This window comes from Motacilla alba, chromosome 1 (genome assembly GCF_015832195.1).
Source record: "Motacilla alba alba isolate MOTALB_02 chromosome 1, Motacilla_alba_V1.0_pri, whole genome shotgun sequence".
In the NCBI taxonomy this organism is placed as follows: Eukaryota; Metazoa; Chordata; class Aves; order Passeriformes; family Motacillidae; genus Motacilla; species Motacilla alba.
In genome coordinates, this window is record NC_052016.1 from 105,850,940 (window position 1) to 105,867,928 (window position 16,989).

The 16,989-nt window shown below is 39.7% G+C and overlaps 1 protein-coding gene across 5 annotated transcripts in view; it reads left to right on the forward strand.

The window, feature by feature from the left end:
• Nucleotides 1-16,989, forward strand: part of FRMPD4 (FERM and PDZ domain containing 4) — a 330,978-nt gene that overhangs the window by 218,239 nt on the left and 95,750 nt on the right. For 4 of the 5 annotated variants that reach the window (XM_038135852.1, XM_038135885.1, XM_038135861.1 and 1 more), the window contains exon 2: nucleotides 2,560-2,676. In XM_038135852.1, coding sequence (XP_037991780.1) covers nucleotides 2,560-2,676 — 117 coding nt within the window. Of the gene's footprint in view, nucleotides 1-2,559; nucleotides 2,677-2,726; nucleotides 11,031-16,989 lie in introns of those variants that run through there. The other variant, XM_038135878.1, reaches the window with a different exon arrangement.

Consider the following 16,989-nt stretch of genomic DNA (forward strand, 5'->3'; position numbering starts at 1 on the left):
ACATGAGTGTTTATTATTGAATTGCACAATAGCTATAGGAAAAATTATGTCTTTTTTTCCCTGTGGAGCCACTGTGAATTTGCACACAGCTGATGTAGGTGCATACAGTGTCTCAAGTGCTAATTTGTATCCCACTGATTATATGAAAGTCTGGAGGAGTAGATCAGATGTAGACACATTTATAGTTAAGTAGGACAGTTATTACCTGTCATATATGATATGGTTCTAACACCATTAATGTTTTAAGGACTCAAAGAAAGCTTTCAAGGGAATTAGATTTACCTTAAAATTCACTAATACTATAATCCTTAAAAAGATGAGCCCTTAATTTGAATGCAGAGAGTTACAATATTGATCATCATCACTGTCCTATGCTCCTACAAATTATCTGATAGTTTGATGTACTTTATGTGGGAATTTAAATGTCACTGTATGCATTTAACAGATGGTGAAACTATAGCACAGGGTTTGTGAAACACATCTAATTAAAAGGAAAACTGTTAAATGGATGGGTATCCATTTATACAGTCTTGATGAAAAAGGTTACGTTCTAGTGTATTTAGTTAACTGCAGTGGTTAGGATTCCAAATACTCTAAAGTGTTATTTGAAGTCTGTAGATGTTGTTAAGCTGACATTCTCACATTGTAGAATGGCTCCTGTCTAAAAGAAGGGGCCCTTTCTTTGTCTCTCAAGCATATGGAGAAAACGGAATGTTTATGCTCAGCTTAACAAGAGACTGCATGAGAGAGTGTTGAAAGTGTATTGGATTTGTTCCTTGTATGACTGTTTTCTAACCAATTCCTTGGATCAGAAATGGACTAGTTGCATTTATGTGGGGTAGTGTATCATATCTGACATTTATGTGTTTGATTAGCCTTGAAGAACTAATTTTTTTAAGGGTTCTAGCATTTTCAATATTAGATTTAAGCCGTGCCTTATGGCAAATACCAGTGTTTGAATATGGTAACAGAAATGTTTTTCTACTCCTTGAAGATAGATTACTTAATGTAATTGATAAACCAAATGATACCTAGCATTCCATTGTAATGCTCTACTTTACATGTAAATTGTATTTTGAAGCACCATGTTTTTTCTCAGTTGTGATTAATCCTTGAAATGAAGGGGGAGGGTTGAGCAGCTAGTTTGTTTTTAATGATACATTCCTCCTTTGGGAAAGATTGACTATGCACAACTTCATTGAATTTAGCAATTTACAATCACTTGTTGAGTTGTCCATGGAGACCAATTCTTTTCCTTCAGGATACTTTGTGCTCTGTTTCTCTAAAGAAAATAATTTCTTATATCTCTATCTGTGGCAAGAGGTAGTAAATTCCTTGCTACAATTTGAATTTAAATAAATCTAGCACATAAAACTAAGGTGTAATATATTTGATGGGTGGAGAAAAGACAGAAATGGGGAAGACAAGTAATTCAAAACATGCTCTTATTTTGTGAGGTTTTGGTTTTCATGTCAAAATTTTAGATTGTATTCAGTGTTGGATGCTCATTCCTATTTGCCTGTCACATACCCTCAGCTGGCCTTTAGCTTTTTTGGTTGCCCTGCCTCTTCTTCCTGCTCTTTCCCTTTTTCAAATTGTACATAGATATTAATGGCTTGAATAATTTTGCTAGAAGACTTGTTTGTTGTCTTCTGAACCTCTTAGTCCCACAGGAGAGAGTGGGAATGTGCAGTAACATCTAGCTTAATCCCTGCAAGTAAGGGGAAAATCATGTGTGCAAACGTTGGGAATTCCTGTGGGAAACTATGGTGGATCCCTGCTAGCTGAATCTTTTTTTGTGGGGAGTCAGTGCCTCACAAAATATTTCAGATTACTGGGGAAACACTGTCACTTGGGAGTGCTGCTGGGCCCTTCTTTGGGAGTGGGAATACCAGCAGACAGTGCTGGAGCAGTGGGATGTAACAGTGTGTGGGCTGAGAGATACTGCAGCCTTTTAAAGGTTATTTGGTGGGAGAGCTTAGTGGCTAATGATCAAGTGCAACAAGATTCACATATTCAGTCAATTTAGTGTGTTATGCAGCAGTGTCATGGCCATCCCTCATGACAGCAAAAGAAGCAAAAAAATGGTTTCCTAACAGAGAGAAGGTTGATGCTCCTTCTCATGCCAGGTGTTGCACTGTGTGTGTGATCTGGAGTGATGTAGTGGGTGGTTTGGTTTGATTTTGGTTTTTTTCCCTAAAACTGTGCTGAGAGCTGGCATTTGAACAAGGAACGGTGATGAATGAAAATGCTTCCTGTTCCTTTTATTAAAAACGGCTGAAAATTAGCACTGTGTATGTGGGAATGATAGAGAATGACAAATTCACCAACCAAAGGGTTGAACTCACACTGTTAGAAATGACAGCGTATCTTTCTACTGACTGAAAGAATATCATAAATGTAAATAGATCTGCTAACCTCTGTTTCATTGTCTGGGTTTTGACTCTGTATTTCACAACTATAAAAGTACTTGGATGTCAAGTGAATCATATGAAGTACAAGAGATAAATAACTTTTTTGTTTCCTCTCTTTTCCCCTCCACATTTTCCAAAATTGCAGCCACAGGAATAAATCTTCAGGCTGGCCTCACCCTTCAGGGACCTGGAGCTTGAACCAGGGGACACCTTATGGATGGGAGATGACGGCAAACAGAGATGGAAGAGACTACTTCATCAGGTAAGTGGGCAGTGTGGGGCGCAGCACTGCAGCCCTGCTCTCAACTGTATCCCCTTGGAATCCTAATTCCTGCTTCAGCCCAACATGGTTAATGTTCACTGCTTTGATTTATGGCACAGGGATAGCTCAGACTGTGCTTGCTGCTCTTTGCTTTGGTACTTGGTTACTTCATTTGCTCAAGAGAATGTTGATAATATAAGGACCTGTAATTCTTTGAGAATTACAAGTAAGGTCATTAACAAAAGATGAATAAAAAATAAAAATGCCATGTTTAAAGAATGAGGCAGAAGGTCAGTTCTGACTGAGACTTCCAACTCTCCTCCATGTTGATGCCTTAGGATTAAGCTTTTATATTTTTCAGATCCTGTACTGCTTTAGTTGTATAACTCTAAAACTCCACAGCCTGTCAGCTACTGTTCTCCTGTTTTATTCAGACAAAACAATTCCTCTCTTGGCCTGAAACTCAAGGACACCTTATTGTCTCAGGCCCAGAGAGATGTAAACAACAGTGAAGAGGGGGGGCAAACTTGGAGTAAATGACTTCATTACCTGAAACTGTCATTGGAGGATTAACCCCTTATATGGAAATAGACTTTTAACTTGTGACCATTGTCCATCTTGGGTAAACCCCCCCGGAGGCTTTTGACTGCCCAAAGTGCCCCTATTGAAGGCCTTTAATGAAGACCCGCTTTCATACTCTTAATTTTGTCTAGCCTCTGTTTTAGGTAGCCACTCCAAGGCATCAATGTGAGGTCTTTTGGTTTAGATATTCATTATACTCATAATAAGAAAGTGTATGTTTGGATCCTGTATAGTAAATGCACTAATTTTTAGCTTTCCCATAGCTTTTAGCTCTGATTTAAAAAAATAAATATCAATATGTATGATATAATTGTAAACATAATTGGCTTTTCTTTTCCCATCATAAGCTGTGAATAATAATTTTTTTTAATCACTGAGGTGCCTTGGATAAAACACATTTTGCTGTACTAGCAAATGTACTCTTAGGTGACTTTGGAACTTCTTCACTAAAAAGGGGTGATGGTAGGTTTAGCAGAGCTATTGGCTGCTTGGCATTCTTTTCTTTAGCTTACATTTCATTTTTAAGGTTAGCATTTTGAGTCTGTTCTTGTGAAGTTTTGGCTTTTTAAATTGCTGTTTAATTTTTGTCCTTATCAACCTATTTAGAAACTTGCAGGTGCTTGAAAAAGTCATGGATGCGAATTAGAATTCTTTTAACACAGAGTAGAAGGATCAATCATATTTTTAATTGACTATTAAAAGTGTTTAATTCTCTCAAGATCCTTCAACTGCAAAAAAAAATAATCACCAAGCATAAGGCTGAAGATCCCTGTAACTGTGCTTTGCTTCCCTAGCTCTTTTGCCCGCAGGGTATGCCCTGGCTTCCTAGGAGGCATTTGCTTTTGGAGCCAAAACAAGATTTGTAGCAGCCTGGTGACCTGAAGGCTTTCAAGATTTAGAGCAATTTCCGACCTGTCCAAATTGGAACAAATTTTCTGGGTTAATGAGGGCTCAGAAGCTGACTTTGAAATGTTGTTTTCTTGCTTCAACAAGTATTTGTCATGCTTTGGATGTCTGAAAGATGGGCAGTATGAAGCTGAATGCCAGGCACAATATAACTGTATTAGCCTAGGTTTTCTGCCTGAGTTAATGAGGCTTGTCGAGAAGTATAGATGAGCCTCCAATGCAGATGTGAGACTGTTGTTTCTGTTACTCGTGTTAATGAAGATACCTGCACACCATCTCATTCTTATTTTCTGCAAACTGTTGGCATGTTTTCATCTGTGTGAATGAGATTCATTTGAAGGAATAATATCCTGATTATGAGGAGAGGTGCTACATTTGATTGCTCCTCTTTTCTCACTGGTCACATAATGGGATGCTGCACTTGTTGTGTAGCTGTCAACAGCTTTAGCTTACAAAAAGCAGTGCCTTAGTACTCATTAATTTTGCAATTTGGGAATGTTTACTAACCCTCTGCAGCTAATGATTATTTTATTTTCTAATGGCTTTTAGTACCTTAAAGTACCACGTCCCTGTCTTAAATTGAGAAAACTGCATCTAGGGAAAAAAAAAAATCCATAACAGGAAGTGCCAAATTATGCCTTAAGTAATTTGAGGCCTGTGGTTGTTTTGTTGTTGGGGTGGTTGTTTCTCATGCTCTTAAGAGGTACTTGTTTTTCGTTCTCTTTTGGGCTCTCGTCTTCCTTCCATTTTTCTCTGCATGTGGATAGCAGACTACGTGGAGAAAAATAGTCTGCTCTGAGAGGTAAAAGGCATGAAGCCTCTGTGGAAACTGATCTGTAGAAGCCTTTGATGTTTTGTGGCAGACTTTCCAACCCACCGGAATCTCTGAGCAGTTTCAGGTGCAAGGTGAACACTGCTACATACCTACACCCTGGGTGGTTTATAGTACATATTCCTACAGTACATATTCATACGGTACCAAATGCTTCACAGCATTGGCTGTAGCCTGTGCACAGATGTGCTTCCAGAGTAGTAATGCATCTTACGTGAAATGATGTAAGGAAAGCATTAAAAGCCAGTACTTTTGGAAACAGAATGAAATCAGGAAAGCATTTGGAGCCACGTACTCCTGCAGCAAGTCCCCAACCATCCGCCATGGCCCAGGGAACATCAGCCCAGGTGGCTGCTACAATGTGACTGGGTAGTTCCATTAGATATATCTTGGTTTTAGAAGAATGACCAAAGACTAAATAGAGCCAGTGACTTGCCAATGATTCCTCTGTGGAGGTGTACATAGTATTTGTCCTTACAGTGACTGTTATTTGGCAGAGAAGCTCTCTGGCTTTCAGAAGAACTGTTTTTTGCAAATAAGGCATGAGACTATATAAATTAAAACAGAATTTAATTTTCTTTCCTTCATTTTCATGCCTAGATTTTAGGAATGATATAGTGAGACGATTGTTGACTGTTATGCCAATAAAGACAGGAGAGAGATCAGCGAGATAGCATTTTTATTGTCTCTAAGGCTTTTTATAGCCATGCAGATTAACAAATTGCATCACACTGAAGGAGAAAAAGCAATTCAAATACTTTGCTTGGTTTTGATTAAAGATGTATAAACCAGGTATTATCACAATGAAATGTATGCCTGAGTTCTGTACAAGGAAGTAACATAATTCATAGCAACATTAACTGCTTTTTAATTAAATAATTTACTTTGTGCCATAGGTACATATCCATTCAACTGCAAGCAGACATATTGTAATTTTGAAATTGTGGGAGGAACAGAGAATCCAGGAGAATCTTCTGGTGAAATGAAATGTAATTATATAGTGTTGGTGCAAATGCTTTAAGGCATGAATGAGAAGAGATGTTTATTCTTTCTGCTGAAGCAAATTTGATTTTCAAATTTTCAAAACTCTGAAAGCCCTGATGACATGAGCTAATCAGGGGCAGCTTCCATCACCAGGCAGTGCTTTTACAAAAGTGTGAGAAGAATCTTTTATCAAAATATTTTCAGATGTTGCTATCAGTTCATTATCTCTTCTGTAGAGATGGCACAACCAGGGTAATTTTGCAAACCTCTAAAATGTTTTTTCTTAAGTTTAGGCCATGCTACATAAAAGTTTCAGAACTTCACCCATTCCCTTTTACCTTGCCCCTTTTACTTGAAATAGCAGTATGATATAAGTAACACATTTCAGTATGGGAGGATGGCAATCATCTAGTATTCTCCCAGCATGTTTCTGTACTTCACAAGCTGTATTAAACTGGACTTTTATTATGAAAAATTTGAATATGGTATATTTAACCACTTTAAAGTTCTAAGTGTTTTATTTGCATCTATTATATATGCTGTGTAGTATATGATCATGAGAAATTCTGTAATGTTAATTTGAATAAAAGTATGACACTTATTAAAAATGATTTTGTGTGAATATAGTATTCCAGAGAGCAGAAAGAGCAGAAGGTCTTGGCTGATTTTGTATATAAAAGGTTAAGACTCACAGCAATTTTAGGTCCTTATTTTTGCCACTGCTGTGATCTTACTGATTTTTAGGCTGGTACATTTTTTTCCTTTCCCTTGTGGAAACTCTGCTGCTTGTCAGATCTAGAGGGAAGTTGATAGAGGGAAATAAACAGGCAAAAGCTAATAAAAAGTCAATCTTAGGGAGAAAGCAATAAATTTTATGTTGGTTTTGCTCTAAGTCAGTCCTTTTCATGGTCTGATGAAGTTGCAGAATGGTTTAGCATGGAAGAATCCTCTGAAGGTCAGTCTGTCCAGCCTCCTGCTCAGACCATGGATATTACCAGGTGATGAGCGTTGCTGCCACACTGAAATACCTGAACGGTTTGAGAATAGGGCTGCAACAGAGTTGTATTGTCTTAAGCTGCCCTGCAACTCCACTTTAAGGTGCAAGTGGAAGCAACATTTACTGCCTTCAAAAGTCTTACCTTTTTGATTCCTATTGCTGTTTAATTCCTAAGGAATGAGACACTTTGGTATTTTCATTGATCTGGTTTCTGTCATTCAAATAAAGACCAGAGAATGTGAAATAAAATTACCTGAAAGGAAGTGCAGCCCTCCTCATGAGAACCTTAAGTAACACTGGTTCCACTAAGGTGTAGTTAGTTATTAGATTTTCAAAGTAGAAGGGTCTCTTAGGTTTATTGCCATATCCTTGTTTGCAAGAGGTGCTATTGGTTGTGTTTACTTTATTTTGCTTTATTATTTTTATTGATTGTGTTTACTTATTCTTGCTATTGCCTGGGAGAGGATGATGGGGTCTGTCTGTGTTTCCACTTTGGTTTGCTCCCTATTTGACTCCAAGGACCCTGGCCATCTGTACTTTGTGCATATTAGCTTGCTTCTGTGCTGCAGTCTGGAACAAACTGAGCAAACAGTTGGGATCCCAGACAAGAAATTAAATGAAGCACACCCAGAGATCAAAGCCTGCAGCATTATTATTGCTTGGTTTGAACCCACAGGCCAGTCTCCAGAGTGCACAGCAGAACTGGGAGAGTACTACTTGTCAAAAGTCTTCCTGAATTTTATTTATGTTAATGTGACGTGGTTGCTAGGGCAGTTGAAATGACTAAGTCCCACCTGGTGGATGAGGGAACCTCTGAGGACGTAGGCTGCTTGGACTTCAGCAAAGTCTTTGATATTGTCTCCCATGGCATTCTCATGGAAAAGCTGGCAGTCCACATGTTGGGCAGGTGCTCTCTTGACTGCATTAAAAACTGGCTGTATTATTGAGCCCAGAGAAGAGTAGTGAATGGTGTCACATGCAGTTGGAGGCCAGTCACTGCTGGGGTTTTCAGAGCTCAGTACTGGACCAGTCCTGTTTAATACCTTTATTAAGGGATGAGGGGATCAAGGGCACCCTCAGTGTGTTCACAGACAACACTAAGTGGGGTGGGAGTATTGATCTGCTGGAGGGTTGGAAGGCTCTGCAGAGGGATCTGGATAGGCTGGATCAAGGGGTGAGGTCAGTGGTGTGAAGTTCTGTTGAGTAATACACTCAGTGCAGGTAGCTGGGTGTGCAGCTGCACTGGGAGCTGCAGGTTGAGCTCTGTGGGTGGGAGCTGGCACTACAGGCTGTGAACTGCCAACCCTTTGCATAACAAAGGGCACAGAGCCCTGTGGCACAGCCAGGTGACCTGATGCTCCAAGACACAGCAGGAGCCAAGGATCCCAGACTTCCCTGTGCTAAAACTGTAAGGATATAAAAGCCCAGGTTTCCTTTATTCAGAGTTCCTCCTCAGAGGCATCCAGCTCAAGCTGTTATTTTGTTCTTGCACCATGATTAAATTATTCTAAATATTAAGACCTGTGAGGCTCTGCTATGGGAAACTTGGGGTCGAGCTGGTAAGGAAACCTGGTCTGATGATGAGTGTGGGGTGTGTAGCTGTGAAGGGGCCTAGGTCCCAGCTAGGGTGGTGTGAATGTGACAGAGTGACTCCTGGATGATCAGACAGGGACAGTTGAACAAGTCTAAGTTTCTGGCTCCTGCACTTACAGTCACAACACACCCTGCAGCACTACAGGCTTAGGGAGAGTGGTTGGAAAGCAGGCCAGTGGAAAGGACCTGAGGGTGTTGGTTGACAGCAGGCTGACCATGAGCTGGTGTGTGCCCAAATGGCTGAGATGGCCAACAGCATCCTGGATTGCATCAAAAACAGTGGGACCAACAGGACTGGGGAAGTAATTTTTCCCCTTTGCTGGCCGCTGGTGAGGCCACACCTCAAATCTGTGGTCAGTTCTGGCCTCCTCACTTCAAGAAAGACATTGAGGTGCTGGAGCATGTGCAGAGAGTGACAACAGAGATGGTGAAGGTCTAGAGAGCTGAATCCTTTAAGGAACTGAAAAAAAGTTATAGGAAGGTGAGGGTCGGCCTCTTCTCCCAAGTAACTAGTGACAGAATGAAAAGACATAGCCTCTGGCTGCACTAGGGGAGGTTCAGCTTGGACATCAGGAAGAATTTCTTCATGGAAAGGGTTGTTAAACATTGGAACAGACTACCCAGGTGGAGTCACCATCCTTGGAGGTGTTCAGGAAATGACTCTACGCGGCACTTATTGGTATGGTCTAGTTGACAAAGTGGTAATCGGTCAAAGGTTGGACTTGGAGGTCTTTTTCAACCTAAATTATTCTGTGTCATATCACATTTTGATATCCTGAGCTCCTTGTTATTCACTAGTGTTTTTGTATTTACTATCAAAAAATAATTCTAGACTTCTTCCAGGTGTATCTGGCAAGCTTAATTATTTTCTCTAAGGTTTGTTATCCTGCATATTTAATCTCCATGATTTTTGGCTTGTGAAATCATTACATTTAGGTTGTTCTTGTTTGGCTTAGTAGCTGTGATATTCCTGAAACATGAAATTCTTAAATGTCAGCTTTTGCCCTGTACAGGAAATAGAGGTAACACGTTTATGTTCTTTGATAACTATTGTAGGTCCCAACATCCCAAATTCTCAAAGCATACACAGTACAATATTTCTTTGCAATAAAAAATATTCTTCTTTACTCAAATACCTAAATTTTCTTTAGTAGTTTTCATCTTATTCTTTTAGTGCCTGCTGTTCTTAGAAGAGGAACTCAGTTGTGTTTTCTGAAAGTTCACCTCTGTGCCTGTTGATGCATCCTGTGTGGTCTGTGTTCTCCTGCTTGTACACACAATTCTCATGGCTGGCCAGCAATGTGGAATGACAAAACACAATCATTGATGATATTAATGGCCTGTCGATCAAGCATCCTGCTTATTAAGGACCACTAATTTATACCAGATGCAAAACTGAGGCTCACAGCTTGCAAATCAGTTTACTTCAAAGTAAATAAGCACAGAAGATGACCAGACCATTCAGCATTTTAAAAAATTATTATTTTCTTTTTTTTATGTCTAGCCTACCCCAACCTTCTCATAAATGTGTTCTGTAGGTGTTTGCATTGTTGGAAGGTTCTGAAAACCATCAGTGGATATAAGTAAAATATAGTGAAAGCCTTGATTGTTGTTACTCTGTTGTTCATCTTCCTGGGTTTTGAAAAGGCTGTTGTTATTTTACCTTAAAACTACCATAGTACATAAGGCCATAATGAAAGTTTGAAGTCACAGGAGCCACCTTCTGCCCTGTAGGTATGATATTACATAGCACTTTATTGAGCACATTGCATTCTTTCATCTCTAAGTGCAGAAACAATGTTCCCTGAATTCACAGGGGATTTATGTGATATTCACAAAAATATGAGCAGCGCAGCTGCTGCTGCTTCGTTCATGAGGCACTCACCCCTTGTGCAGGGCACCTTTCCTTTGGGCGAGGGCTGTGAGCGGAGGCAGCCCGTGCGCCGCTTCAGTGCCTCCAGCCAAAGGCTGGCTGCCGTGCGCCTCTTCGGGCATCTCCACTCCCAGGTGAGATGCCAAGGGGAAAAAAGGCAGTGGAATCACACTCTGGCCCACTTATTCCTGAGTCCCTAAAAGGGACATCCAATGAGATTGAATGGCAGGCAGTTTAACAGTGATAAAAATAGTACAACCTATATAATTAGCAAATAGAACTCTCAGCTACAGGTTACAGTAAAGCCTAAAATGCTTTGTAGGATTGAAATGTACATTTGCAAAGTACATTTGTAATAAGACTTTCACTATTAAATTACATAGGATTAAAAAAATTAGAGCAGATATAAAATCTTATGTTTCAGACAAGCGGGTGAGTCAGCTGCTGACTGCCTAGGGCTAGGACGAAACTTCCTGTATTAATCAGGTTATTCTATAATTACAAGGTTTCTTGCACCTTCCTCTGAAGCGGGTACTGAGTGCTGTCAGAGAAAGAATACTGGACCAGGCGGACAACAGGTCTGATTGGTATGGCGATTCTTGGGGTTTTTTCTATCTCTTTTATGTTGTTTTTTTTTTTTAATTCCCTTGTCACTAATACGGATGGTTGATATGAATAGTGCGCTATTAGAGAAAGAGTGCTACTCTGCTTCTTTCAGACTGCATACAAATTTGCTTTCTGTTGCTAAGGATTTGACCTACTCAAGGACAGGATCATATGGTGGAAGGGGGAGTGGGTCTAGAAGAGATGAGCAGCAGCAGGGATACAAAAATGGAAGGGATTGTTTAAAGCAAACCTGAATAATTTGAAAGGAGAAGAAGGAAAATTGTATAGCAACCTGTTTATGTCAGTAGTTTGCCTAGAGACTACTCCGGTATGGTGAAAAAGAAAGTATTGCTAAATCAGCTCAACCTCCTGAAAAGAGAGTATGATTTAACGATTGTCCTTCCTTCACAAAGAGATGTTGCTCTAGCCATAAATACAGCAGTCATGAATATGACAAAGTGATGTTAATACTGGCTGGGATAAATCGTTGTTATAATGGAGGGTATGATAGCAAGGAGATGATGGTTTGTGGCGTTGTTTTATTTTAACTAGAGCATGGAAAAATGGAGAGTTCATTTCATTGTAAGGCAGCTGTACCTAACCTGGTTAGTGTGCTGTAACTCAGGAGCTAGTCACAGCAGTGTGGCTCCCTCCCTCTCTACTGGCTTGCAGTTACTGAGTCCCCTCTGCACATACACAGAACCCTCACTGACTGAACCAAGAGTATTTCTAACACTGGAAAGGTGAGGGGGGTTATACAAGAAGGTGTGAATGTGGGTGAGACTCCTCAGAATAGAAGAAGCTTTTGCTCAGTCATTTGCCTTGGGTTGCCTGGATGAAATTATGCCTAAGAGGAGTACAGGGAATTATACTGCAGGCCTCTGCTACAGCAAATTCAATGTTTCTGAGCTAGTCCTCTGTGTTTTCTTGAAACACAAACTGGATGGGGACACCATGAAAATCAGAGAAGTATTGCATCCTGAGAACTGTTACGCTTGGGTGTTTGAAGGCGGATTAGGAAGGAACAACATTTCTGGAGCAGAACCAGATTTAAAAAAAAAATCAAAGTACGGAGGATCAGAGAATACATTAATACAGAGGTGCAAAGATTAAATCCTCAGTATTGTTGGAGTACACAGTGTTCTAGGTAGGTGTTTCATATGGAATAACAGCAGTTCGTCTGTGAATTGAATTGCAGCATGTAAATGCTTTTGTAGAAGCTTTGCTTTGGTACACCAAATTACCTTTCCTGGGAGTGTAAAACAAATTAATTCTTGTAAACAGTTTGTGTGAGAATGATAGTCCCCAGTGGAGTCTGTTTTCAAGCATCTCTCTCCTGAAACAGTGTAGTCCCTGCAGAACTGAGACTAAAGGTGTCATGTTCTGTTTCTGCAAAGCCATGGAAGTGGTTGGAAGAGTGGTAGTGTTTTGTAAGAAGCTAAGTCTTATCTTGGGTCACATGCTGGTATCCCAATTGATGCAAACACAGAGACTCTGCATATGAAATAAAACCAGGCTATGTAAAAATAAAGAGGGGAATACAGCCCACCTGAAAGGTGTTTTCTGCAGCTTGCACGTGGGGCCTTAGTGGCCATGAGCTTGGAAATTTAAATAAAGCAAAGCTGTCTGATACTTGGTGATGGAACTGACACCTTTCACAGCAAAGGCTAGGTGAAAATTTCCCCCAGAGCTGCAGTTACGACATTGAGAGAAAAATGTGCTGGAGCTGGGTGATAGAGCTGAAAAAAAAAAAAAAAAAGTATGAGAGTTAGCACATTCTATTGCTGCTGTTCAAATACCACAGTTGAAGTTTACCGGTTCATCATGGTGTATGTAGAGAATTTAAAATTAGTTACTTCATGTGTTATGCCATGACAGGAAATACCGTATTTCCAGCAGACACTCATGTACTAAAGAACTGTGTGCTGATGTATATGAAAGCCAGCAATTAGGAAGCCTAATTCATCCTGTTGGATTAATTTCTCTCCAATAATTATATTTACAGTTTTCTGTAAAGAAAATCAGGTATAAGCCTCCTGTGAAAGGTTCTCATCTGGACAGTTATTGTAGAACATGAAGATAATTTGTTTTAGAAAGACAAGATGAAACTAACAAAAGTTTACTGAATTTTACTTCTCATTTAGTTTTAAATTTCCCTTTTTATAATAAAATACTGCCTAATTATACTCAAAATTCTCAGCTCCCAAATATAATTCTAAGAATCCTCACATTTTGTACGTTGTCATATATGTGTAAGATTCAGGTAAAGAAATAGTTCAACTGAACTCAAATTAATCCAGTCACTGACAACATTATGACTCACTGCAGTATTTTGAAAGCTGTTTATCTCAAGTTCACTGGAATCCTGGACCGTTCCACAGAAGAACTTCAATTTAAAATAAACCAATCAAACTGTGTCGCTGAGCAATTAAATATCTCCATGGTAACAGGGATTAAGCACATAAGGTAAAGACCTGCTGACAGTGCAGAGATTATTTCAAATTTCTGGCTCTTCCAGCAGTATACAAATGAATTTACATTTTCTGCATCAAACATTGGGAGACATAAAATGAAAGCAATTGAGCTACTTCTGTGACATCTTGGGACTTCAGACAGTATTTTCTTGACAGGGGAAGTAATTAGCTGGAATTACAAGAAGGAACTTAGCAGACAGATACAAATAAGCATTTGCTCATGGGATTTATTTAGCTCTTCATAATTAAAACCTGGATAGGCATATTATTTAGGATACAAATAGCATGGAAAAATCTTGCCATCATTAAAAAAAATTAACATAATAACACCATTTTTCTTTTAATTTTTATGTGTTGTTAGGTTCACTTATGAGAGAAGGTTAATTGCAGTTCTGCTATCAAGTAATATTTTTAATGAGAAATTTACTTCTAAAGTTATAGTGCAGATATACCTATCTACTGCCTGTCCTACTGATATTCAGTGAAGACATAGGATGATGCTTTAATCAATCCTAACATCTTTCTGATTCTCTCTGACTCTATTCCTAGCTTTTTTATGTGTATTTATTAAAACTACTGGAAATGCACATCTGTTGGCATGTGTAGTTTTCAGCTTTCCGTTATGTGGCTTAGGGTTGGTTTGTTTTTCTTTTCTTAGACTGGTTTGGTTCCTAGGGACCTAGAAAGACTTGGAAGGGACCTTAAAGATCAGTCAGTTCCAACCACCTGCTGTGCACAGGGACACCTTTCACTAGACCAACCAGCGCAGTTGCTCAGGGCTGCATCCAGCCTGCCCTTGAAAACTTCCAGCAATGAGGCATCCAGAGCTTTTTTGGGCAACCTGTGTCTTCCAGCCTCACTGCCCTCAGAGTAAAGAATTTCTTCCTAGTACCTAATCTAAATCTAGCCTCTTTCAGATTAAAACCACTGCTCCTTGTCTGCAGCTTGTCCTGTCATTGAAAGTCCTTGTAAAATGGCTTTCTCCAGCTCTCCCATAGGGCCCCTTAATGTACTGGAAGGCTGCTCTAATGTCTTCCTGGAGCCTTCTCTTCCCCAGACTGAACAATCTCATGTTTCCTAGCCTGTCTTGATAGGAGAGTTGCTTTTCTGTCAAACTGTGGGAAGTGGAAGTGAGCTGTAGCTCTTCATCCTGTATTAGGCACTTGCAAACTCTGCAGTGCTTCTGCATTCTGAATATTATTTCAGTATTTTGAGCTCACAATATGTTGAGATGAAAGGTGCAGGCTTCCCACCACTAGTGCTTACTACTTTGAGGTTGGTCTTGGACTCATGCTGTTCTCATTCTTTGTGGCAGGATGGACTTCCTACCCTCACAGATAAGACATTTGGAAAATATTTTATGAGACCAAGTTGTAGATGGACTCACAAATGAACCTCTTCATTTGGAATTAGAATTTACCTACCCTGTCAGGCTACATTTTGTTGTCTGCTTTTGAATGTGGGAGCCTAAACAGTCTTGATTCCCTGTTCATTTCAAACACAAGCTTAGGTCTCTGTGTGTAAAGAGACAGGCTTTTTAGCTGTGCTTCAATTGTCCTAGTTGTCTGACACTCAGCTTTATGTTAGCATGTCCTTCCTTGCATATTGAGATGCAATTTTTTCTCTTTGCATCTTGGGATGAAAAACTTTTGTTAAAAATTCATAATAAATATGGCAGATCTATCTAAAAGTCATCGTAAGTGGTACGTTCCTAAAGGAAGAGATTAATACTAAGCACATTTGGTAGGAATGAGTGTAGAGTGTCTGTTTATGGCTGCACTCTTTTACCATTCAAAAAAAGAAGAAGCCCATGGTAAAGTTAGCTCCTGGCATAAACATCCAGCAAATGTAGAAGGAAGAAGTTCTGAAACGTTGATGAAACTTCAGGTAAATCAGAAAGTCAGGGGTTTATGGAGGAGGTGTTGTAAGAAACAACTTCAAAGATAAAGAGAGTTTCTGAGGACTGCTGTTTTAGATAATGCAGTTCCTGGGCTTGACCAGGTGGGAACAACAGTTTTACCTGGGATCAAAAGAGACACTTCATATTTTTGTTCCTGCTTATAATCCCTTTTGTGCAGTGTTTTCTTCTTGCTGCTGTGTTTATTGGTTTTGTTTAATCCAGTCAGTGCCTTGAGCTGGACAGAAGAGACTTGGCAAAAAGCCATACTGATAAAAGACATCTTGGGTTGGGCCAGAGGGGCTGATTTTGGCAGCTCACGGTAATGACATTTAGAGGTTTTGTTGCATAATTTCCTGTTGCCAGCATCCAATGAAGATGCAGTTCCACCCTTTTAACAGGGTCCCATGGAAGTACGAGCTAACGATCATTCTCTGAGAAGGAAACCGTAAGCATAGCAATGGTGTTGCACACTGACAAGTTGTAACTTTACAATTTTAACTTTTTAGTTAAAATATACATATAAAAATAGGGGTTTCAATGCCTTCAAACACGGGCCAAAATTGTGGCTATGTCTTGAAAAATATTTGGGTCCCCAGAGTGTCACACTATGACTAGCCAGAAGTTTCCAAAACACTTTGAACAGTGCCTGGTAAGAGAAATCCCAACGTCAGCATACTCAAGCTCCATCTAAGACAGTCCTGTTTCCCTGACTAGAATTAATTAACGCAAGTGCAAGCTAATGGGCAGATCATAGAAACAGCTGCTTTCATGGCATGAGCCTTCAGGAACACTGTTCCTGAAGGAGGAACCTATCACCTGAACATAATGTGTAATGGATGCACAGCTGGTTTCCCAGCCTTGCCTCTGTGACTTGCATAGGCAATTGAGCCCCGTGCTGAAAGCCTGGGCACCGTTAGGGAGAGTGACAGGACAGGGCTTCACGTGGAGCTGCTTGGAGGGGGCAGTTTGGCTGGGTAGCTTGATGTTTTCCATAAGCTTCTTTTCCAACAAGCTGTACTCAGAGTGAGCTGGCATATCCCAGCCAGTCTTAGAAAGAAAGGATGTCATGACTGCCCATGCTCAAGATTTGTCAATGTGAAACAGCCAGATAGCAGTTAGCTTAATAGTGCTATTGTTTGACCTTGAACTCACATTTAAAGAATTGATCAGTAGAACTTCCAGAGAAATTTGCTCAAAAAATTCAGGGTTTTGGTCACTGGAGTTCTTTTTCTGTTATTGTTTTTGGGGGGTTTGTTTGTTTGTTTTTGGTTTTTTTTTTTTTTTTTTTTTTTGATTGCTTTGGTTTGGTTTTGGTTTGGTTTTTTTGGTTTTTTTTGTTTATACTACAGGACTACAGGAAGTCTGCCACATAAAATTGGGATCCTCATGGACTAAGTGGTTACATTTTAATTAGCAGATGCTAGAGACACTGACTTGATTCTCATTATGGGTTGCAAATCTAAAGCATGAAAAGATTAAGTGAATTTTTTAAGGAGGGATTTACTGTCACCCTCTCCTCCCCAGATCTCTGTTAAAGCTTAAGAACTGAATGTGCATTTTTTCTTA